Genomic DNA, 25463 nt, shown 5'->3' with positions numbered 1-25463 from the left:
ATGGTCATGGAATATTAATGTCTGACCCCTATGGATTAATTGGATTGGATAATTCATGGTAGTGTCGAGCTTACCTGTTCCCTTGCTTGTCTTGACTTCCTTCAGATTCAATTATTTCCAAGAATATTTTCTTTTACTTTTATATGTGTAAGTGCTTTATATCGTCGTCGTCATCATCATTATTATCAGAGCTTTATATCTGGTGTTGGGGGAACAAAACCTGTTCCACCATTCAATTCTGTCTAAATCCATATCTTATTTTAATTCAATTGCATTCATATTAATCTGATCCACATTTTATTTTGTCTTCCTCTTACTCATTTAGAACCTTCAAATTTCACTTCATTTTATGTGGACTCTAATAAGTTTTCATTGCCCATGACCAAATCATCTTGATCAATTCTTCCTTTGTTGATCACACATTGGGGTTAATGTGCATTCATTTCTATCTTTACAAGTCTTTCCACTCATCAATCTCTACATCCTCATCTTTTTAACAGTTCAAATCCATAAAGTATAGTCGGTCTTACTTCTTTTTTGCAAAATTTTCTTTTTAATCCAGTTGGGATGTATATCTAATTCTACGAACGACATCCTCAATCTCTCCATTGTCGTAAATAATAGACCTAGTTAACAAAAGACTATAATTTAGTATAGAAAAACTATAGTCTGACTATTAAGTTTCTACACACATGTGACATTTTTATTTTATTTTATTTTTAATTTTTTTCCTTGTGATTGAAGACTTTTAAATTAAGGTTTGTTTGCATTTTGTGATCAAATTTGGGTGAGACAATGACATGTGGGAAGAGACAGCCCAAGTATCAGTTTCCCATCTTTAGAAACAGAAGAAAAAGAAAGAAGAACAGATTGCTTAACTTAACTAAGCAACCTCTATCTTTCTTCTATCTCATTGTTTGATTGGACACTTGAATTTTCAATATGTAAATGGTCCATGATCACAATCACAGGCTTTCTGTGGCTACAAATTCTCTTGCAGTTTCTTCTTAATTAAGTTTTATTTTAAAAGCAATTTTTTGGCTTGATTTTAAAACTCATGACTCAGTCTCTGATGAAAATTAAAAATTGTAAAAATTATAAAATTACTTGATTGTTCTAATGGGTGGGTCAAATGAAAAATTGCCTATACTCTCTACCATGGGTTGGGACAAACCCGGTCCATAGACAGCCCAACAAGTCATGAGTCATGAGTGCAAGTAAAATAAATTCTTATTATCTTGGGCTTCTCAAAAGTCAAATAAATTCTTCTAATGGTAAGTCTAGCCTTACTAAGTAAGATTTGAAATCTTACTAGTGGTGGTTAAACTCAACTTGTGCCTGTGGCATCCAAAAACATGATCTAATGCTACAGGGATGTAGTGGACACAATTCTATAAACTTTAGAAAAATAAACTTAAAAAAAGATTATTTTTCATCATTAAATATTAATTTGAAATGGGGAGTTTAGTAGCTGTCTATTTCAAAGCCTCGGATCCAGCTCAAGAAAAATTAATTTTTTGGATCTTCAGTTTTTTTCCAAATATCTAGAGGGCCGTGGTGTTGGATTGCCAATTTGATAATCCATAGGAGCTCAACCACCCTTAGTAAGATTTGAAATCTTTCTAAGTTAGTAAGGAAATTACTTCTCTTTCTTCTGATAAGCCGCCCAAGGCACAATTCCTAATTACAATGAGATCGAGGACACAACTCACAAGGGTCAAGTGATGTTAGACTCCAAATGGGGACCACTTATCTTGCATCACAATAAATTCTGGAGAGAATATTCGATGGTCGTGATCTCTCAATGTGGTTGATAATTTAGGACAAAGGAGAGACAAACCCAGGTGAGAATAATGAATTATGGGTCCACCACATATGCATGTGTACTTCCATGCATTTCCACTATGATAATAATAAATTCTTTATCCGGTTTTATCAAATCTTTTTTAATTTTTTTTAAATAAATAAATAAATAGGTTAGTCTTTTTTTCCTTTTATTTTAAGACTTTTCTGGCCTCAATGTGAGGCTCTCCATCAAACAGAGAGTTGAGAAAAATAGGAAAAACATAGATTTCCTGGAGATCAGTGTACTGAACTTTTAGAGATTAGTACAGATCTTTTAAAAACCACACTCAGACCACTACCATGCATGGTGGCTTAGAGATCCAACAAGGGTTCAATCTTTTATTGGTTTGGACCTAGATTGACCCAGTTCGCTTTGGACCCGATCCAATGACAGACCTTTTTGGTTGCATTGAGTGTATTATCTGACTTGATTAGTTGATTAACTAGATTTTTTATTAGTCAGAGAGAAATCTAACCATCATGGCCTACTTATAGAATCTCGAGGAAAATATATTTTTCGAGGAATATCTAAGATGACCAGAAGTCAAGCATTTGGGGGCGGTTAGGTGAACTAGATTATTATTATTCTTAATGTGTAATAGGGCATTTTGGAAGAAGACGGGGGTAATTTTGGTCATAATGGATATCAATGCCCTTCAACCAACGGTAGCGCTGATTGAAATGCGAAAGGCTGCATTCACCTCTTCTCTTTCAAAGTTTCTTTTTAACATATAGATCTGATGCTTCTCGTGCCCAACATAAATACTTTGACTTTCTTAGACTTCGTGTTGTATTTTTCAGAGTAACAGTAGTGCAGAGAACAAAATTCCTTGGATATTTTGGTAATTATATTAAAGTTTTTAATATTTTCGTTATCAACTTAGGATTATTATATCCTAAAATCTCCTTCAATTTATATCTTTTTTTTTTTGGGGGGGGGGGGGGGGGGGTATCAATTAAAAATAAAAATAATCCAGTGGTACAAATACTTTAAAGGGTAGTTTTGGTACAGTCCTACAGGTTTTGAGGACAATTAGAAGTACCAGTACTTTCAAACTCATGACATAGCCTTGACATTATTGCTATACTTTCAAACTCATGACATAGCCTTGACATTATTGCTATTATTAGGAGTGCAACTTGGTCACGTTCAAACATAGAACTGAACTAAATCAATAGCTTTGGGGTGGTTTGGTTCGGTTTGAAATAAGTTACGTTTCAGTTCCAAGTTACAAAAATGGAGAATCGATCAATTTATTTCGATTATTGGATTAAGTTTGTATAGAATCGAACCTCTATGCAATATATAAAACAATGGTTTTTCAAAATATGGGTTAGAGGTTTTGGACTGAGAAATTTTTTTGCGAGGATGGTCATTATGATGAGAAGATCATCCTCACAAAAAAACAGCTCAATCTGAAACTTTTAAATCCATCAAAAGTGATTTATAAATTATTGATAAAAATTGACAAAAAATCGACGGTCCACATTCTAAATCACTTTTAATGGGGTTAAAAGTTTTAGATTGGATTGATTTTTTTTTCGGATGATCTTCCCATCATAGAGATCATCCTCCCAAAAAATCAACTCAATCCGAAACTTCTAACCCATATTTTGAAAATTTATTAATGTTACATTGTTTTTACATATGTTTTTTCATGTCCCTTGATCCTGACCCATATATAATAATAATAATATTATTATTATTATTATGAATTATTTTAGGAATTAGGACATATATTAGTGATTTTTATGGATAAATTAATGATTTTTTATGAAAAAATTAGTGATTATTGCATGAAATTTTATGTTTATTATATCTTTGTTTTTTAATTAAAAAATATTACTTACAATTTATAGAATATTGGCAATTTGTAGAACCGAACCGAACCAAATTAACTTTAGTTTGGTTTGGTTCCAATGGAATTTGGTTCGATTCTAATTCTTATTTAATATAAAGTTCGGTTCCAATTTGACCTCAAACCAAATTAAGTTGCACCCTTAGCTACTATTGCATGAGAGAAATATAAAATTATCAAAACACCTTCATCTTTAAATTCATCATGAAACCCTTAAATTATTATTTTTAGCCTTTTTCAAGCTTGTATTCAAGGTGAGAACGCATTGCCTTCAACCTCTGACAAGGCTACATTTCACGATGTTTGAAAGAGATATAATCTTTAGACTTAAGAGGAGGATACAAATTTTTAACTAAGAATTTGAAGAAGATGGGCTTTTGGAGAAAAATCTACATTTTATTTACGGAAAGATTGAAAATGAGGGTATTTCAGCCATTTTACATTAGTCTCCTATTAAAGACCAAAGTCAAGGGTATGTTAAAACGTAATCTTTGGAATTACACATTCACTTATGATGTGATTTTATAATAGGATGATGTGTAAGCAGTAAGTTATAAGTTTGGCATAGTATAACAGCCATTAAATTAATACTTTAGAGAGAATTTGAGAGATATTTTGATCATTAAATAAAAATTGGAGGACATTATCGTCCAAAAAAATGCACCTTAAAGTTCTGTCAAACTCTTGTAGAAGCTAGAATCCAAAAGTGGGTTTTGGCCGTTTCTAACTTCTGCACGTTTAGCTTCACATTTTTGGTAAGAATCGATTTTAGATACATAAAAGTAATTTTCCATCAAAAAGTGTTTCCAAATGCTATCTTTTAGGTTTTTTTTTTTTTTAACTTAGCCCGTTGATGTGTGAGTTCTTGTGACGATGGTGGTTAATTCTCTATTAGAATCGTCACAATGGTTAAAATGTTAGATCTTAAATTTTAATAATACCGACAATTAGAAAATTTAGTTAACTCAAAGTTCCAAAAATGATATGGAGAATCTTGAACTATTGTTAGTTAAAAAGTGACATAAATACAAAATTTTGAAAGGTATTTTTGTCATTATTTAAAAATATGAGAACAAAATTGTTCAATAAAACATAAGTTTTGTAATTCCCATAATAGCTGAAAGTTGAAATTATGTCAGAATCATTTTTAATTTCTACTTATTTTTTACTTCTTAATTTTGTAGGAAGTGATTTTTGAAAGGGAGAAGCGTACGAAATGGCGTCCAAATGCGTTATAGAACGCTACTTTAATTTCTTTGGAGTCCTTTTCTAGTGGTCCCTGGTTCAATCCCATCAAAATCACTTGTAGATGCCATTTGAAGGGCACAATGGTAAGACATACGGAGCTTAAATTTTCATAATCTTAAGAAACTTAGTTTTGAAGTTATCTCAAAATACCAAAATTAACCTCATAGAATTATGAAACAATTGTTAGTATTTCTTTTGATATAACTTCAAAAATATAATCATGGCTTGTGTTGTGTTTTTCATTTGGGATGATGAGAACTTGATTTTTATTTAAAGTTTTTTTTTTTATTATTTAAAAACATGTTAAATTTCTTCGTATATTTTAATACTTTTATGAATATTGAGAAAAGATTTCTTGTTTTCCATTCAAATTTGGAATAAGGCATAGATGATGATTGTAATAAACAAACAATTAAATTTCTTCATTTAATCCTATTTGAAATTATATCTTTTCATTTAATTTTTATTCTACTTTTTGGATTTATGTTTGTTAACATTGAAACTTGTAAATTTAAGGATAAAATTTTTACCTTTCCAAATGGTGAAATAGGGAATGTTTTGGATTTATGTTTTCATTCGTTATAACTAACTTATTGGTGTCCTTGACAAAGTGCCAACCTGCTCACATGTTAGGCTTTCAATGGATCAAGTCGGGATTTAAAGAATCTTTTTTTTCTCTATTCCACTTTATTTAGAGAATATCTTTATCGAAACATACAATTTAATTAAGTCCAGTCCATTTCTAACCCATCTTGAACCCGACCATCAGATCAGATAGAGAAAGAGAATATACAAATCAAATTGGGTGGCTCAAACGACTTATGATTTGAAACCTAACCCATATATGATTCTCGATAGACTCAAAATCATCTGGTACATAATCTTATCAAACTTGTACCATAGGCTTGTCCATTGCCACCCAATGTATTAAAAAAGAATCGTGTTGGGGTGCACAAAGTGGGACACATGAGTGACACAGTGATGTGTTGGAGCGTATGTACTCGTAGATGCTTTATTGTGAGATACAAGTACATTGCATCTACGGTTGTCTGTGCGTCACCACGTCATTTGTGTCACACTTGTGTATCCGTTCGTGTCATTCCAAAAGCCTCAATCAATATTACCTAAAGTGGCCATTGCAACTTAATTTGGTCACTTGGCTGGTTCTTTTTCTTATTATTTATGCTTCTTCGTTTTTTTGACTCACCAACAAAAAGTGAAATCTCAGTAGATCTATCCTTATAGGTTTGGTGAGCTGATGCATCTATTTACTCCTAAAGTTGTTATAATATAATTAGTTGTCTAATCAAAATCATTAGAGTGTAAATCACACTAACCTAACTAACAGCATCATCGTCAAGGTTATTTATGTCTTTTCACTACCATTGTAGTATCATACTTTCAAGAAGTTTATAGGGTCATTTCTGTCATTTCAGGCAAGATAAAGTAGGGGTAATTTGGTAATTTCACACTTTTGAGAGAAAGAGAGAGGTGAGAGAAAAGCAGTATAGTCGTACTTCAACTTCTCTGGCGATTCAGATCGACTGAGAAACAAATTTCTTGTATTTCATTTCTTTTTCATAAATTTTTTCAAGAAATCTGTGCTTAAGTCTCCTGAAATCATCCAAAATCTTTTACAATGTCGGCATCTTAGTAGTTTTCCTACAATCTCTCCACTTTCGAGCAAACCCAGTGATAACTTCGACCTCTCTCTCTCTGTGATTGTGTGTGTTTAAGCAACAGCAACCATGCTTCCTTCAAAATCCAAGTAAGTGTACTTCTATCATTCTAGATCTGACGCGGTTCACTGTTTTTATAATGTTTGGAGTTCATTTAATTGATTTTTTAATGGGGTTGTCTGTCATTTGGATTATTGTTCTGTTTTCTGCTTGGTTGTTTGGATCCAGCATGTATATCTCTGATTTGGGATCTTGATTTTCTTGACTCTTGCTTTTGTTTTGAGCTTGATTTGAATCTTGGGTTTTCCACATTTGGACATTTTATTTTATAATTTTTTGTTTCTTCATGGGTTTTTATCTGACTGAAGAATTCTGACTATAAAGGTTTCTCCTTTTTTTTTTGTTGATCTTGGGTTTAAGATAGTTTGTGGGCATGATTTATTCTCGGGGTTAATCTTCATTTGGTTTGTTTTTGTTTAATGGGTTTGATTGATCTAGTTTAATGATTTGGTTTTCTTTACTTTGGGTTCATAATGTGGTCATTTTCTTATTGTGTCTTGCTTTTTGGAACTATTTGTGGTTTAGCGATCACTTGCATTTTGTGGTTTGTTTAATGGGTTTTTGTTCTAGTTTATGTAATTCTGAGATTTGGGTCTTGAACAGATCTGGTTTATCTGAAGCATCACACAACAAAACCACTCCAGCAACTCCAAGGGTTAGCAAATTAGGTAGGGGAGTGACTAAATCAGACTCTGGTTCACCTTCACCACAACAAAATTCACGCCTTTCGCTTGATCGATCTCCGCGATCGGTTGAATCAAAGCCCACTGTTGAGCGGCGATCCCGAGGCCCATTACTACACCTGATGTAAGTGGGAAACTTGGGTTTTTTGTTAATTGTTACAAAATTTGTTTATTTTTCATGAGAATTGATGATTGGGTTTTGAATGTAGAAACAACAGCCACGTACATTGAAAGGATCAGAGCTGCAGACTCAATTGAATCAATTTCAGGAAGATCTAAAGAAGTCAAAAGAGCGGTTAGCTTCGCTTGAGAAAGAGAAAGAGAAAGCTCTGGAAGAGTTGAAGGAGGCGAAGAAATTGGCCGATGAGGCAAATGAGAAACTTAGGGAGGCCTTGGTTGTGCAAAAGCGAGCCGAAGAAACTACCGAGATTGAGAAGTTTCGGGCCGTTGAGTTGGAGCAAGCAGGAATTGAGGCAGCTCAGAGGAGAGAGGAAGAATGGCAGAAAGAGATCAATGCTGTCCGAAACCAGCACGCCGTTGATGTTGCTTCCCTACTGTCTACCACACAAGAACTCCAACGGGTGAAGCAAGAGCTCTCCATGACATTTGATGCAAAGAATCAGGCTTTGAGCCACGCTGATGATGCAACCAAGATTGCCGAAATCCATGCTGAGAAGGTGGAGTTGCTCTCTTTGGAGCTTAGTAGGGTGAAGGCCTTGCTTGATTCGAAGCTTGAGAAGGAGGAGAATGAGACCTCGGAATTGATAAAAAATCTGAATTCTGAGGTGGATTCTCTAAAACATGAACTAGAGGAAGCGAAAGCTGTTGAGGTGAAGTTGGCCGAAAAAGAAATTTTGGTTGAACAACTTAGAATTGAGGTGGACAATGCAAAAAAGGCCGAATCTGATGCAGGTAAACTCGTGGAGGAATTACGTTTTAAGGCCCAACAATTGGAGACTCGGATTGATGAAGCGAATCGATTAGAAAGATCTGCGTCCGAGTCTTTGGATTCATTGAAGGAAGAACTAGAGGGAAAAATTGGTTTGTTACGAGATGTGGAGTTTGAGGTTGCATCTCTTAGGGCAAAGGTGGAATCTTTGGAGATGTCAATTGGGAGACAGAGAAAGGATCTCGAGGAATCGGAACTGCAGTTTGAGACAGCTAAACAGGAGGCCACCGAGATGGCTAAGATGGTTGAATTGGTGAACTCCAAGCTTGAAACTTTGAAGGAGGAGAAAGTGCAAGCTTTGAACAATGAGAAGCTTGCGGCTTCAAGTGTTCAAAGCTTGTTAGAGGAGAAAAACAAACTCGTTAGTGAGCTTGAAATCTCTAGGGATGAAGAAGACAAGAGTAAGAAAGCAATGGAGAGCTTGGCTTCAGCTTTGCACGAAGTTTCGTCTGAAGCAAGAGAAACTAAAGAGAAGCTTATAACCAAGGAAACCGAACTTGAAAATGCTGTGTCTCAAGTAGAAGATCTTGAGTTGGCTTTGAAATCTACGAGTGAGAGGTACGAAGCCATGCTTGATGAGGCAAAGCACGAGATCGATCTCCTTACTAGCAACAATCAGCAATCCAAGCTAGAAATTGAGAATTCGAAGGCCACATGGGATGAAAAAGAGGTCAATTTAATAAATTGTATAAAGAAATCGGAAGAAGAAACCGATTCCCTCAAAACAGAAATAGACAGGTTGATTAATTTACTTAAAGAAGCTGAGGCTTCAAAGAAGGAAGGAATCGAGATGAAGAATGCCCTGAAACAGGCCGAATCTGAGGTGTCATCTCTGAAAGGTGTTGTCGATGATGTTAAAGCTGAGAGCACGAAACTGAAAGAGAGGTTATTAGACAAGGAGAATGAAATGCAGAGTATCACCCAAGAGAATGAGGAGCTTAGAATCAGAGAAGCGACATCTCTTAAGAAAGTCGAAGAGTTGTCCAAGTTGCTAGAAGAAGCATCAACCAAGAAAATTGAGGAAAATGGGGAGCTTTCGGACAGCGAGAAAGATTACGATTTGCTCCCTAAGGTGGTAGAATTCTCAGCGGAGAACGGAGATAGAAGAGAAGAGGAGAAGCTGAGTGATGAACCCCATGGAGACAATGATCGCTTAAAGGACGTGGTTGTGTCTTCGGAACCAAGGATGGAGAACGTGAACGGGGAACAAAAAGAAGAAGGGGACTCAGTCGAGGTGGAGGTTAAAATGTGGGACAATTGTAAGATTGGTGAGAAAGATTTGTTGCCCGACAAGGAGCCTGAGACCGAGCCAGAATCGTTTGAAGGTGATCTTGACTCGAAGGTGGACGATGATAGCTTCGATAAGTTAAATGGGTTGTCGTCAACGGGGAATGTGGACAATGGGGTTAGTTCTCCAACAAAGCAACAACAGCAAAAGAAGAAGAAGCCATTACTCCACAAGTTCGGAAGCTTATTGAAGAAAAAGGGGAGCTCCAACAGTAAGTAGGAAAACCAAGCCTGTGAACAAGGCAAAGTTTATTTGATATTATAATGTGCCTTCATGTGTTTGATTTCTGCTTCTTGGTTATGATTTTCAGAATTAGTGAAAATATATGAGAGGCTATGTTATGGTAGATTGTTATCTGATGTGGTTCCTCGATGCCGAGGAGTGTTGTGTATCTGATTTTTTTTTTTTTTTTACTCAGTTTCATGGAGAGGAGTGGTAATTTCTATAATTGTATTTTTTTTTTTTTGGTAATGTTCCTTCTTTGCATGGAGAAATTATTTCTTCAACTGTTACCTTCAAAAGTTATTGAGGTATGGTTACTTCTAAACTGAACTACCACTTTGGTTCTCTGTTAAACTAATAGTTTTTCTGTTAAAAGTAGTAGTTTTGGGTACAAGTTATTCTTCTACAAACTGGGTTGTTTGCATTGCTTAGTTGCTCTATCCTGACTATCCAAAGACGTATAAAATTAGAGAGCTGCTATTAGCACACCAATGTTTACTTATAACACACCAATCCATATATATGTAAACAATTACTTAATTTCAAAAGGATTGGTATGCTATGCTGTGAATTAAAGTTGGCGTGGCAATAGAATTTCTCTAAAATTATAAGATCAAACTTCTGGTTTGAAAATTGTTCATTGTTGTTAGCTGGGTGATCAAAATTAGTTTGTCACATTAGAAGTTAATTTGGATCAAATGGTAACAACTTACAAGTATATGTGGGCCTCATTTTCCAAATTGATGGGGACGAAATGATTGGTATTATGTAAAATCATACACAGGAGATTAATCCCTTATGCTTGATTTACAAGAGTGATAAAGTTGGAAGAGAATGTCTTTCATTTTCTAGGGTTTGATTGATGTGGCAGTGCATGTTCTGTTGTAAATTCCATGCTATGCTATGGTAATGGTTCTTCACTCAAATCATAAAAGGAGGAAGTTGGGTACATCTGACATTCTCAATCAATCATACCATGCATGCTTTGGCATGACTTATTGTGGGTCTAGTTTGACTGATAAAATGACTGAAATACCCCTAATCCTTTTTAACATTTTAAATTATTGTAGGGTGTCCCTGTGCTCTATTGTAAGTATTCTTGCAGGTCAGTCATTCTCTTTGGTGGGAGACTAGAATGACAGCCTGAAACATGGTAAAGTAGTACTTTTGAGGAGAAATAATTTAACCAAATGTTTGTTTGGAATCTTTCCCTCCCTTTTTTCCATCTCTCCCTCTGTGCCTAATGTTACAAAAGAAGCCGAAACTATTGACTTTATGACTCAACTGTCCTTGTAAGTGTTCTTAACAAGGACAAAATGCTGTCAGGACCCATTATGCCAAGTGGATTTTTCTGTTTATTGGATTCAAGTATTTCTTCATGGTCAAGCAGTAAAAGTTGTCGTGTTTCTATCAAGACCATCTTATAAAAGTGCACAACTTGAAATCATCAATCAAAGACTAAACCCAGACATCTTGTAGGGCCTCAAAGGGAAGGTAATGCCCTGCTAGCCTGGCTTCGCTTGGCTTTGCATGTCCAGCAAAAATACAATGGCTAGGGTCTGAATCTTTTGAGCGCAGTGAGTAGTTGGGTGGGAGTCATGATTCTCGATAGCTCTAGTGAAATTTAGGATCTTATAGCCCGCCTTATATATGCTAGAAAATCTAACTCAAAACCATGCTTTGGACTTGGCTCAAGCATATCTGGACCAAACTCAAATCTGCTCATTAAAGGCCCTATAACTTAGCCTAATCCGATAGATCAAATTACGATCCAAATACTAAATACCATAACACAAACCTATGTGAAGCAAACCCTTTTTTGTATTGATTATTGTGATATAATTTGGCCTAGGTTCATAAAATTCAATTCATTTTGCTCATTGGGTTGAATGAATTCAATACAACATTTGAGTGAAACTGAGATGTAAAGATACAATACAAAAATATCGTTCTACCCTCTTGTTTTAAGGATATTTATGAAAGAAAATGCTCACGTAGTAAGATCTTACATATTATAGGGCTTTCATCCATAACTCAGTTAGTTTGACATACTGCAAAGCAACTCTCTATTCCAGCTTACTCATAAACATTACAGATGGACAATATATGCTAAAAGCAAGTGAAAAAAACTTTCTATAATCAATCCTTCTCAAATGCATCTTCAATCTTCCCATGGACTCATACTCTCTCTCTCTTCATTATTTTTTATGTTAATGAACATTTACATTTTTTTGACATGAAGATTTGATTTATTTATTTATTGCTAAAGATACATATTGGATTAAAGAAAAGAAAAGGAAGTCAATAGCCCGATCCACAAGAAGATAAAAACCAAAAAGAAAGAGAATAAAAAAAGAAAAAAGGAAAAGAAACTAGCACCAACCACAAAAGGGAAATCCTGATCCTCCTTACAAATGAAATGAGATCCCACTTAAACATAAAGACTTTGATTAATATAATGGATAAGGATTAACTTGGAAAATTTATAACCAAACGTACTAAATACATTATCTATTCTTCCACTTTCCAATTTGCCAAGATTATGATCGAGTAGTTTAGAGAGAATCCACAATTTTTAAAAACTATCTATTTAATTAACTAAAAGCATTATAGTAACAAAGTCGTTGTAGTATAGTGGTAAGTATTCCCGCCTGTCACGCGGGTGACCCGGGTTCGATCCCCGGCAGCGGCGCACTTTTTAGATTTTTCCATGGATTTTGGACTCAAAACCGGATCGGATTTGTTAACCTATCAGATTCAGGCCCACAATAAAAGTAAATTGTATCTAGTAATATTAGCCTTATTCTGAGCTCTACATCTTCTATTGCAGCACATATTCACCAGCCTTTTACTTAAGCCCATAATGAACACAACGCTTCCATGGATTCCACTCCCAAAATTATTTCCTTGAATATTATTGTTCCAATTTCCATTCACCTAATTTTTATGAAAAACAACTACTTTAAGATTTCAAGTACTCAAAAACATATATATGGTGAAGGGTACCATTTATATTTCATGGGAATATTAATGTTCTTCACAATTTTGATTTTATGAAAATATACTTAAAATAAGTAATAATCATTTTTTTTTTAATTCCATAATAAATATATTTCTAAGTATCATTATGTAATTAATAAATACTTATACAATACATGCTTTAACATACCATTAAGATTTTTTTTTAATATTTTCACAACATGTCTCTATACAATGACATATATACTCATAATTTTTTGTATTAAAAGATAAAATAATAAGTCTATTTCAAAATATATCTTTAGAAGAAAAAAAAAACCAATTAGGACTCTTAAAAAATAATAAAATCCCACCTAAATAAATTCTTACTAAAAAAAAAACCCTTTAAACTCCTTAAAACACATGTCAATTTGGTAAGGAAAGAAGAAAGAATGTTGAAATCCAAATGAAGAACTCAAGACAAAAATATTTGGAGAGCTGTTGGATTGAAGTCATTCTTACATTTTCCCCAAAGATATTTATTTCTAAGTTTTGTTGAGGAAACAATTTCTATTAATTTGGTTAATAATTATATGAGCACTAATAGGGATTTTATAGAGATCAACATGGATCTAGAAGATATAAATGATACTTAGGAAGAATCTAAATCAGAAATTAATTAATATTTCCATTATTCTCAGATTTCATGAGATATCGTTCATTGGTCCATCATCATTGGCAATGATCGCATATACTACAAGAAGCCCCACAACTGATGATATCCTTTTTAAAGTAATAATCCTTAAGTAAAACTTGATGATGATCATAGTATTGTTGAGTTAATGTCTTGTACTTTGTTGTTGGTACATTGAGTTGCATGGGTACACGGTACATATAGACATATTTTAACAACTTTCGATTCTATAAATAAAGATCTCTAGGACCATAAAACTTGAAAGAAAGTAGTGATTGTTCTTGTTCTGATCTTTATATGTAGACAAATTGCCTATCTACTTAAATCCTTGATTTTTGTGTGCGATCTTTGATGCTTCATTTTTCACAAATAAATCAAGGAAATTTTTTTTCATTTTTCGAGCAAATAGATTTGAACACAAAGATTATAGAATTTGTTGTGTAAATTTGTGTCCTAAAACTCAGAAACTCAAACTTGAATAAGTAAAATTGAGGGGGCGTTTGGCTCGGATTTTAAAATCTGATTCTGGCTCATAATTGAATTCTAGACTCTGTTGCATCATTTGTTTCTGATTATCGACTTGATTTTTTCATAATCAAGAACCAAAATCACAAATAATAAAAAAACAACTCTCAGGTTGTTTCTTCTGATTCTCACAAACTATCCAGTTATAACGATCTTGAATTATATCTTGTAATAATAATAATAATAATAACAAATATTATCAAAATAATAATAATATGACTAATATAATTAATAAAAATGATAACACATAATAATAGTAATATAAGTATAATTAATAACAAAAACAGCCATTATAATACTAGTAACTAACATTAGTATTAATATATAATTACAGTTATTAATAACAACAGCACAATAATAATAATAATAATTTTTAAATATAAATACAAAATCATCAATTTTTTTGAATAATCTTAATCTTAATCTTAACATGTTCCTTAACGTACAATTCACTTGAAATATTAATAGAAAGTGACCTAACTATCATCTATTTCAACTCCTTAAAAAATATATATGATTTTTTCTCTTAAAAATCAATTATTTTTAATCTCTGAAACATGTATTTTTACTCACATTTTTAATTTCAAGAAGTAATTGGATAATTTTTTCCACAAGATCAATTTTGAGAAACAATATTAAAAAATAGAATTTTGGAAATCAGTTTCTATGATCTGATTTTGACAATCCATAATTAGAATCAAGAATCATGATCTGAAATCCGAACCAAACTCCCCCTAATGATACTTTGTATTAGATATTTAAAAATACTACTAATTTTAATAGTTACTTGGTTGAAGTATAGCTCTTTCCAAGTTAAAAATATAGAAGAAAGTGGGGTCCTGATATGATTTGTTCACCACCACGAAAAGAAGAAGAACAAAAGGATGACAAGTCTGCTGCTATTAAATAATGTTACTGTTCTTCTACACTTGGCGGGTGAACCTACAGTGCCCGTCCAATGGGACCAAGGCGCTGCCACTTCACATACGACACAGTAGCACTGCAACATATCAATCAATGTTTCGTAAAAGTATTTATATATTATATTAGTATGATTTAACAACAAAGTCGTTGTAGTATAGTGGTAAGTATTCCCGCCTGTCACGCGGGTGACCCGGGTTCGATCCCCGGCAGCGGCGTTTCAATTTTTAATATCACTCTCAGAAAAATATGATTTTGTCACAGATTAATAGAAAATGACTTAAACACCCTCATCTTCAGTCTCAAGCCAAAATCTCTTGATTTTTCCTCTAAAATCCATGATCTTCGATTACAATTTTTTCTCTCTCGAAACACTTGATTTTATATATATTTTCAGTAATTTATTTGGTGAAGTCATCTAGATTTTTTATTTAACTTGTTTTCATTTTATTAATTTAGAAGACAAACCAAATTAGTAAAAAAATCTATTTAATGGAGTATGGACTATAGGGAAGAAAGCCGAGGTTGAAGAGGGATTTTGGAAAAAAAAAAAAAAATCAAGGGGTTTTGACAAAAAATTAGAGAGTATGGTGAGACTAGTCTACTTGCAGCCACACACACCATTACACCTTGTAAGTGTTATAAGAGGTAAGTGGCCACTTTACATGAAGGGGTATTTAGAGACTTGAAGAGATGACCTGAGAAGCAAATTCAGTTGCGTCTTACCATCTTAGCTAACCCCAGGTGGGTTAGGTTAATCTTTTGATCATGGATAACCAATTTTTAAATTCAATGGTTAAAGATAGCCAATCAAGCTTTGGAGGAATATCCCAAGCAAAAGATATAGAATCCAATGGACTCAGAGGCCTTTTCATTAAGCCCATAAATAAATAGAAATATCTCTAATAGGATGGACAGGATTATAATCATAGATTGGGCTTCAAAGTCTGTGACATGTGGCATGCCAAGGTGGTGTGGAGTTGAGCATCTATTAAAATCCTTGAAGCACAGAATCCAAACTTTTTAATAATTTCAAGGTGATAAGGCTTACGTTAGTACAGTATCTCTCATTAGGAGTTTCGTTGAGGGGGAAGTTGGCACAAAGACGTCTTGGATGAGGACGTCCCTTAGTGCCACCTAATTACAACACCACACAAAACAATCAACTAATCACAAGTTGGTATTTCCTCTAATTGAAATGGTCTCGAACCGATAAAGTGATTCCAAAATATTTTGTGACAATTCAAAACTTTCAATGTTTGATTTGAGCTCGATCTAAATATTTCATGGAAACATTCGAAAATGGTACAAGTCTTTGAATCATATTTATAAGAAAACGATGAAGTGACCTCAAGATTGGAACTCACATCACACACCCTGAGGTGAAAGTGTATAGGAATCATAAATGCTTTTCCTCGAGATAATAGGACCTTGTGTGTCCGAAGGGCAATTGTGTTTTGTATAACAAATGCGCTTAAAAAAATATTTTTATTATTATTATTATCAAAATGACCTCTGATGCTTATTCTCAAAGTGTATTTATTGCACTTTAATGTGCGCCCTAACAAAACCCGTGCTAATAGGATGAATGGAAAACTCATAAATGCAATCTTGATATGCAAATCTATTTTGAAAAAAGAGTGTACATGCCTCCTTAAATTTAAAATTTTAAAATTTTTAAAAAATCCTCCCTTGACCATTGATTTTCATAAGAATATGAACAAAAATAATTAAATTACCATTTTAAAAGAAATAAACGTTTTAAAAATTTGGATGTCCATTGATCAGAGATACCTTGATTAATTATAAATTACCTTCTCAAGTATTTATAATGCTATATATATATATATATATATATATATATATATTTTTTTAACATTTTTTTTTAACTTTTGTTCTAAGAGTTTAATAATTAATATTTTTTTCTTAATATTTGATACGTAAATGGCTTTATCTTGAATCGTATGGCTAAAAACCCTTAATCATTAACCTAGAGGTTCAAGCTGATTGGTTATTTTTAAATGGATTTTTGGCTAGAGGTTGAAGAAGAGGGTGTTTTCGCCATTTTCTGCTTGTCTTTCCAAGTAGAATAAGGTCAATGTGGGTGTAATTCATCAATTTCAAAACATAGTTGGTATCTCAAATATTGATAAAAACATGGAGAGGAGTTTGTCTAAATGAAGGGGGAGATAACTCAAGAAATTAAAATGCATAAAAGAAAATGACTTTAAATTAATCAAAGAAGTAAAGGTGTAGAGTGTTACTGAGCCTTTTTCAGAAATAAGAGCTACACCATTTGATTCATCAATGGAAATTTGTTACTCCAATCCGATGGATCAAAATCAAGCACGTAGCAATCATCATCTTCATCTTCAAAGCAAACTTTTGACTTTATCTTCTTCTCTAACTCCTCTATGAGTCTTAAGAGAAACCTAAAGAGAGTGAGAGAGAGATATCTTTTAATCTTCCTTCTCTTGTTAGAAGATAACACAAATGCATGTTTTTCGATAACCGATTTTCGTCTTTAGGTAGGGGTAGCAATGGGTTGGGTCGAGGTAAGGGTATTATGAAAATTTACCAAACCCAAAAAATGACCCATTTAATAAAACTGTCAAAAACTTAAACCCAAACCCATTCCATTTATAAATATGTATAACTTACCCGACTCATATATAACTTGTTAACCAAAAGAGTTGTGATAATAGGACACCCCTTTCTGACAAATGCCCCCTACGCCCCCATCACAGAACCATAGATCATTTGCCTCGGGATATGTATAATCATAAATATGTTTCTTATGTATCCCAAGGCATTTGATCTACAGTTATATGACGAGGGTGTTTGTTAGATGGGAGTGTCATATTATCACAATTCTAAATAAAATTAAAATTTTTATTAAAAAAAATAAGTTTCAGGTCTGTTCTTTATAGAAGCCAGCTCCAGTTTCAGAAGCTGATTTCTGGAAGAAGTAGAAGTCCAGAGCCTGAAAAACCACATCCAACAAAAGTTTATTCGTTACATAAGTACATAAGCCAAAAATTGATGTTCGTTTGATAGCTTTTTATTATTAGATTCTAGTAAAATGGTTAGAATACCCTTAATGTTAATAATGCGCTCAAAATGCACAAAAAATAAGTAGAATACCTTAATAAATATATAATTACACCATATATATATAAAATAAATTTTTATTAAAAAGTTATAAAAATAATTATTTTAAATTTAAATAAATTTATAAATTTTATAATTCTATCAAAATGTCGACAACATCTCCTCTTAAAAATGAACATATGATAAAGAAAATACTTGCATAATACATAATCCAACATCTACATAATGATGAATGATATTTTGGTAATAAAGTAGTGATGATGAATTACTTTTGATTTTGGTAGTAAAGATAAATGGTGTTTTGGTAATTTTTTTATTTTTTAAAGTTAAATTTGATTAAAGATGAAGGGTATTTTGATAATTTTATTTTATTTTTTAAGGTTATGCTTAGTTAAAATTTTGATAAAAAATGAAGGGTATTTTGATAATTCCTTTATATTTTTTAAGGTTAAGTTTGGTTGAAAATTTGATTAAAAATGAAAGGTATTTTGATAATTTTTTATTTTATTTTTTAAGATTAAGTTTGATTGAAAATTTGATTAAAAATGAAGGGTATTTTGATAATTGGAAAAAATGAAGGGTATTTTTGTAAAGATGAAAAGTATTTTGGTAATTCCCTTTTGTATTTTAAGGTTAAGTTTTGTTGAAAATATGATTAAAGATAAATATAATTTTGGTAAAGATGAAAGGTATTTTGATAATTGGTAAAGATGAATGGTATTTTGATAAAGAAGAAAAATATTTTGGTAGTTCCCTTTTATTTTTTAAGGTTAAGTTTGGTTGAAAATTTGATTAAAGATGAAGGGTATTTTGATAAAAATAAAGGATATTTTGGAAGATTAATGATATTTTAATAAAGATGAAGGGTATTTTAGTAATCTTATTTCATTTTTTAAAGTTAAGTTTGGTTGGAAATTTGATTAAAGATGATGGGTATTTGGGTAATTACACTTGAACTGTTTTACATTTTTATCTTCCCACAAAAGTCATTTGAAGAAGCCCCTCTTGTGTGACTTTTTTTAGGAGCTACTTTTGGGCTTCAATTGAAATCTGCAGGAACAAAAAATTCTCAAACAAATATTATTTATCTGACTTTTTTGGCTTAAAAATAAAAAAAACTGGCTCCTGAAAAGAATAGAGTTGAATTTCCACCACAAAAAATAAAATACTATTACTAAATTTAAAGTCACACAACCATAAACTCAGTTCAATGGTGAAAAATAAATTTTTTTTATTTTATTTTTTCAAAATTCATAGAATTTCTTCCTTTACAACCTTGTGGCATCAGAACATGCTTTTTGGATGTTTTAAGGTGATGTGGTCAGAAAACTTTCCTTACTAATTTAGCAAGGAAAGTGTTTTTCATCATCATTATTATTGGCTAAGAAAAGTGTATTTTATTATCACAAGAGACATACTAACTTTAATTAGTTAAATCTTATTAATAGTCATTTTGCTCACATAGATCACTATATTAGGAATTAAACACTACATATGTCTCTAAATTTCAATGAAAAACATAGATTAAGAAAAATATAAATAAAAATAAATAACTTAGTGAGGAAAGTGTTTTGCCCACATGGATTACTATATTAGGAATCAAATACTACATCCTCTAAATTTCAAAGAAAAAAATGGATTAAGAAAAATAAATAACTTTGTAAGGAAAAAATATATATATTTTTTTTCTAAACTAAAATTTTAACCATTAATTATTTGAAAATTATTTTAAAAAACCTTCTGTATTTTGTAGAATTTGAAAAAAAAAATGTATTATGAAAATTTTTAAGGAAATTCTAGAAAAAAAAAAATTGAAAATTATATATAAAAAAAGTAACATATTTTTTTAAATTATCAAAATAAACCCAAATTGACACTTTAGTGTCAAAGTTTTGTTTTTAAATAATTACTGCGACGAATATTTTATTTTTTAAAATAAGAAATTGGCATTTGAAGTGTCAATTTCTTCAATTGCGACCGTTATGTAAATGTTATATATTCGTTGGTTAAAAACAACACTTAAAGTGTCATTTTTTTTAATTTGAAAATTTTGACCGTTGCACTATCTATCTCTATATAAATATATTATACACTCATATTTATCACAATTTTCTTATTTTTTTTCACTTTTATAATTTTGTTACAATATTTTATAATTCAATCAAATCGAAGATGTCTTCAAGAATTATTATTTGTCGATATGGAGGTTACATTGAAGGTATCATGCATATTGGTGGAAATACGTGACTTTTATCGACTTCATCACAAATTACATATTTAGAGTTATAAGTTCTTATTATTTCGATTTGTAATATTTGATTATAATTTTCGATAAGGTTAGTTATTAATTTAGATAATGAAATTTTTTTAATTTATATTTTCGACAAAGAAACTTAAGAAATATATATTAAAAAGTAATCAAAATTCTCAAAGTATAAGTATTTTCGTGGTACAACATAAAAATATTGGAATGTATCAATCAAATTATGGTCAAAGTGGGCCTAATTTATCGAATTAATATCTAAATACCGATATCTACCATAATGTTGTGTACGGTTCAACTGAACCTAATATTATAACACAAAATGATTCCGATAGTGATGTATATGCATTTGTTTATAATAATTTGAGTTCGTCGTCAGACGATGATGAAAATATATTTGATATTTAGGTTAGTAAATTTTTTTAATAATACAGTTGAATTAAGAGAAAAAAATAATTTATTTAACAATTATAAATAATTTTTCTATAAAATATGTTTTTATTAATAAAGAAAAAGTTATAGTTAAATGTGATGTTCCAAATTGTGAGTGATATATATATACTAAAAAATTTACAAATGATGATTTATTTATATTCATATGTTTAATACAACTCACATGTATGGGTAGAATGAATTCATAATATCATCTTCAAGTTAGTAGTAACTAGATAAATGATAAAATTTTAATTCGTATAAAAAATAATTAATGTTAATCTTTTCAATCCATAGTAACTGATAATAGATATGAATATAATGTATTTATCACATTTATAAAAGCTTGAAAAGTAAAAGAAAATGACAATCGTGAAATACATGGTTGTGAAGTTGAGACATAAAAATATTAAATATTTTTGTCAAACCATTTTAGAAACAAATCTAAGAAATTTTTATTTTCTTAAAATTAATCCAAATAGTCATTTTCAACGTATTTTATTTTATTTAAGGCATGCATAGATGATTTTAAAAATGAATGTTTACCTATTATAGAATTATATGATATATTCTTAAAAGATAAATATCAAACACACTATTTGTTACGGTTACTCACAATTCAAATTACAGTGTTTTTTCACTTGCATATTCAATAGTTGAATAAAAAAATAAAGATACTTAAAAATGATTTTTAAATTATTTTGAAATGTCACTTAGACTTTATGATTTTAACAAAGTTTCATTTATTTCAGATATGTAAAAAAGAAATAATATTTACATTTGATAAATGTTTTCCTTCATCATTTCATTTTTTTGTATTCAACATTTTCGAATAAATTTTAAAAAATATTTATAAATATAATTTATTTGTAAATTTAAAAAAAAAGTGACTAAAGCTTACATTGAAATTAATTGTAAAAATAAATTAGAAAATTAATTAAAAGAGAAAACATCGAAATATATAATTGAATTATGTTAATGGAAGATCCAACACATGCATTAGTTCATTAGGCAGTAGTAAGTTATTATCTCATTCCTTGTTTTAAAATAATAAGGTCAAATGCTAATGAAAGTTTTAATTCGTGAATAATAAAATTACGTATGAAACCAATAATCAAATTATTAGAAGGTATCAGGTGTAAAATAATTGAATTATATAATAAACGTAAATTAAAGAGTTTACTTGAAATTCTCAATTAGTTTTAAAGATTATAAATAAAATTCGAAAAAAAATACAAAAAACTATTAGTAGTAAACTTTTAACTATGATCATGAAAAATAAAAAAAATGCAAATAATTCAAATAGATCAAAGATATTTTACATGTGGAAATTGGGTTCCAACATGTATTCTATACCAACATGCAATAAAAATATGGGATATTAAAAGATATGATAAATATCAATTTTATTTCAACAAATTCATTGTTGAAAGATATAGGCAATGTTATACAATTTCTATGGAAAGTATTTCAATTTCATATGAGTTAAAAAATCCTTTGCAACGAGAAATTTTTTTTCTTTATCTCGACACCAACCTAATTGTTCGTTGTGGGAATATTTGATATAATCGATTAACATGTAAAAAATTCAATTTGAAAATAATTATAATTTTTTAATTTTTTTAATGGTTATGTTTTTAATTTTGTATATCTGTAAAAGGTTGTAATGTAATAATTAAGTTTGAAAATAGTTGATTGATTTACAAGAACCTTGAGATGTAGTCGTCAGATTATGTAATGAACCTCATAAACAAATCTTGTCTATCTTTTATTTCATCTTGTATCGGAATCAAAAATTGACATAAGTTGCACACGTTTTGGGAAAAATCCAATTAATATTTTCATGTCATTGATTAAAAGAGTTGCTATTGACGCCCTATTTTTACTTATTACACCCCAACTAAAAATAAAGAAAATAACTAAATGGTTGAGAATACGTATATGTTGGGGGTATCGATTGAAACTCTCTCATTAATAATAATGTTTGGCCCTCAAATGACAATATTATACCTAAAAAAATAACAACCTATATTTTTCCAAAAATCTGATGGTGGCACATCAAATAATCATAATGTAAAGGAATTAAATCAAGTTTTATAAATCATGGAAACAACATCAATTAAGTTAAATTGAGTCCAGGGCATGAGAATTAAATTAACGAGAAAAGAGTTTCTCCATATAGAGGAAAAAATGCCGGATTTGAGTAAGATCGACTACTACTTGAACATGATTTATTATTGAATTGAGTATCAAAGTGTAACTGGCATGTACTGGATCTATTTTGGAAGTTGATGAGATATCGAATCTATGTATCATGATAGTTCCAGGGCCTTGAACTCTAAGTACTTGATGAATAATATTATAACCTATTTAAAACTATGGATGTCAATGGCTTGGGCTAGGCCATATGATAGCTAGGCCCAACCTCTGTCTAATGGAAACAGGTTAGGCCTAATAAAAATAGCCTATCTATAATAGGTTGTACTATGAATGAGGGTCTAGTTCCCAAGCCCAATTCTAGTCCTAACCATGAATCAATAACTAAACGAACCTTATAACTTTAGAGAACAACCATATATGAAATAGTAATTAGTACTTGAGTTAGGGTGGCAATCTTAACATGACCCACGAAGACAACACAATATTAGTGGGTTTGGGTCAGGTGCGGAGCTTGGAAGGGGTAGTGGGGGTAGTCGTCCCCACTCAGTGTTTTGGGTTTACATAAATACCCTGTGATTTGGTGATTATTTGAGGCAAGCCTTATGTTTTGGATACATCTTTGATGGTGTTGCCCCCACCTACATCTTCCTCTAATATTTTTTGACTCACCCTCTATATTTTTAGGTGATTTAAGCACTCCTCCCCATACTTTAGTGACCCCACCTATGTTTTCAATATGATGCATGACCCCTCGATCTCCCCCTTAATTTTTTCTGTGATTTATCAAATTGGGGAAGATTTGAGGTATCCCTTTGTTTTCAAAATGATCACTTACCCTTTTTGGCATTATTCTTTTCTTTTATATTAACAAATAAATAACTTAAATATCAAAAACCCTTAATTTTTTTCCCCTAATGCCAGTCATTTTCAACCTCTGTAGTATTTTAATTTTAATCTTCAATCCATTATTTTGAAACTTATCCTAATACCTTGTAGAAAACCATATAATTTGTTCATCAGATTGGAAAGTTAAAATATATTAATCTTATGGTTGAAAAATAAGATAAAATTTTACTCAATAGGTTGAAAATGAATGATTTTGAGAAAAGAAATCAAAAGGATTTTGAAGATGAGGGTTATGAGATCATTTTGCATTAATATATTGGGGAAGATCAGGATAAGGGGGGCATGTTGGTGTTTTGGTGAATCTATGATGGGACCGACTAGTTGCACACCACCCATGACCAATTGCACTCCATCACTAACAAGATTCTCCTTTGCACTCCATTTGGATGATTACACTCCAAAAATAATTTAAAAAAGTGTTGCACTCATTTTTAATTTTTTTTTCTTCTTCCTCAACTATGCCCACAGTTCAATAATTTTGCAAGAAATCCTTTGTTGTTTTATGATCATGTTTACAAAATTATGTTCCCTTGAAAGAGACGTATTTATATTAATTTCTAAACAACGATTAGCAAATCAGTGCTTTAAGTTAGAGCACAAAGGGAACACGAGCAAAATCAATCACAAAACATGAGCAAAGTAGTGTATAAACATAGAATACAAAGCTACAAGTAAAAATAAAGGTTAAACCCTAAAAGGTCATGTATTAGAGTGTAAACAGTCCCTTAAAATAGAGATTATTAAAAAAAAAAAGATTAAAGATTTCCTTAGATTGGTGTGCAACTAGTCTATCCTTATATGAGTTATCTTAATTTTTTAAACGGATGACATTGGCCCTTAACTTGAGTCTTCTCTTATAGACAAATGAGAAATGACCTAAATGCCTTTTCATCAACCTCTAACTAAAAATCCGTAAAGTTTCTTCAAACTAGTCATTTCAAGCTCTTTATCCTTATCACTAGAAGGAAATCCCGACTCCATCCATGGTTTGGGTTAAGCCTAATTGGAGTTAGGTCATAATAGTGTCGAATCATCTAACACAATTATTAAATAAGTTGTGTCTAGGTTAGTGAGGTCAACCTATTTTGACATGTTTAATTATTGTGTCATTAACATGTTTTCTTAAATCATGAAATATAAGAAGTATCTCAAATATCAACGACTATTTAAGAATTTTTAAAAGTACCATTTTTTTTTAGAATTACCTATAACTTTTTCATAATATATTTTTTTTTTCAAAAATTTATAAAATATAAACGATGTTTAAAGATATTTTAAAATAATTAGAGGATGGCACAAGATATTTTTGTGGCATCGGAAAACATTATTTGATATAACATGGATAAGACAAAATTCTAAGAATATTGGATTTTTTTTTTCTTGGTGGTGGAAATGTTCCATTTAAGATTAGAATTTTACTAATGGGTTACATGAGTCAGGTCAAGTTACCAATTTAATAAATATGTTGGGTTCGGATTTAAATTTTTAACATAATTATTAAATGGCTCGGATAAATATTTAGAATACCCTTACCTCAACATGACACGAACGCAACACGGCTTGACCCATTGTCAACCCTTGGAGGTATGTCCATGAGTTGAGGTTTATAGTTAAAGAAGTCTATTGATCACTTGTTGAACATTGTTGGAGGAGATGAATT

The 25463-nt window shown here is 31.2% G+C and overlaps 1 protein-coding gene and 2 non-coding genes across 3 annotated transcripts; all 3 read left to right on the top strand.

Moving 5' to 3' along the window:
• The first annotated feature begins 6427 nt into the window (after positions 1 to 6427).
• On the top strand, positions 6428 to 10191 carry LOC147391517 (WEB family protein At3g02930, chloroplastic-like). Its single transcript, XM_086458581.1, is given in 4 exon segments — positions 6428 to 6720; positions 7295 to 7470; positions 7473 to 7498; positions 7584 to 10191. Coding segments are annotated over 4 exon segments (2469 nt in total). The 5' UTR covers positions 6428 to 6700; the 3' UTR covers positions 9831 to 10191.
• A 2262-nt stretch (positions 10192 to 12453) lies between these two features.
• Positions 12454 to 12525, top strand: TRNAD-GUC (transfer RNA aspartic acid (anticodon GUC)). The gene has a single exon. It is a non-coding gene; the product is annotated as a tRNA-Asp (tRNA).
• Positions 12526 to 15077: 2552 nt separating this feature from the next.
• Positions 15078 to 15149, top strand: TRNAD-GUC (transfer RNA aspartic acid (anticodon GUC)). The gene has a single exon. It is a non-coding gene; the product is annotated as a tRNA-Asp (tRNA).
• The last annotated feature ends 10314 nt before the right edge of the window (positions 15150 to 25463 follow it).

This window comes from Akebia trifoliata, chromosome 11 (genome assembly GCF_017979445.1).
Source record: "Akebia trifoliata isolate Shusen 1 chromosome 11, ASM1797944v1, whole genome shotgun sequence".
In the NCBI taxonomy this organism is placed as follows: Eukaryota; Viridiplantae; Streptophyta; class Magnoliopsida; order Ranunculales; family Lardizabalaceae; genus Akebia; species Akebia trifoliata.
Note: the sequence above shows the minus strand (reverse complement) of the source record. Positions and strands in the feature narration are given on the sequence as shown.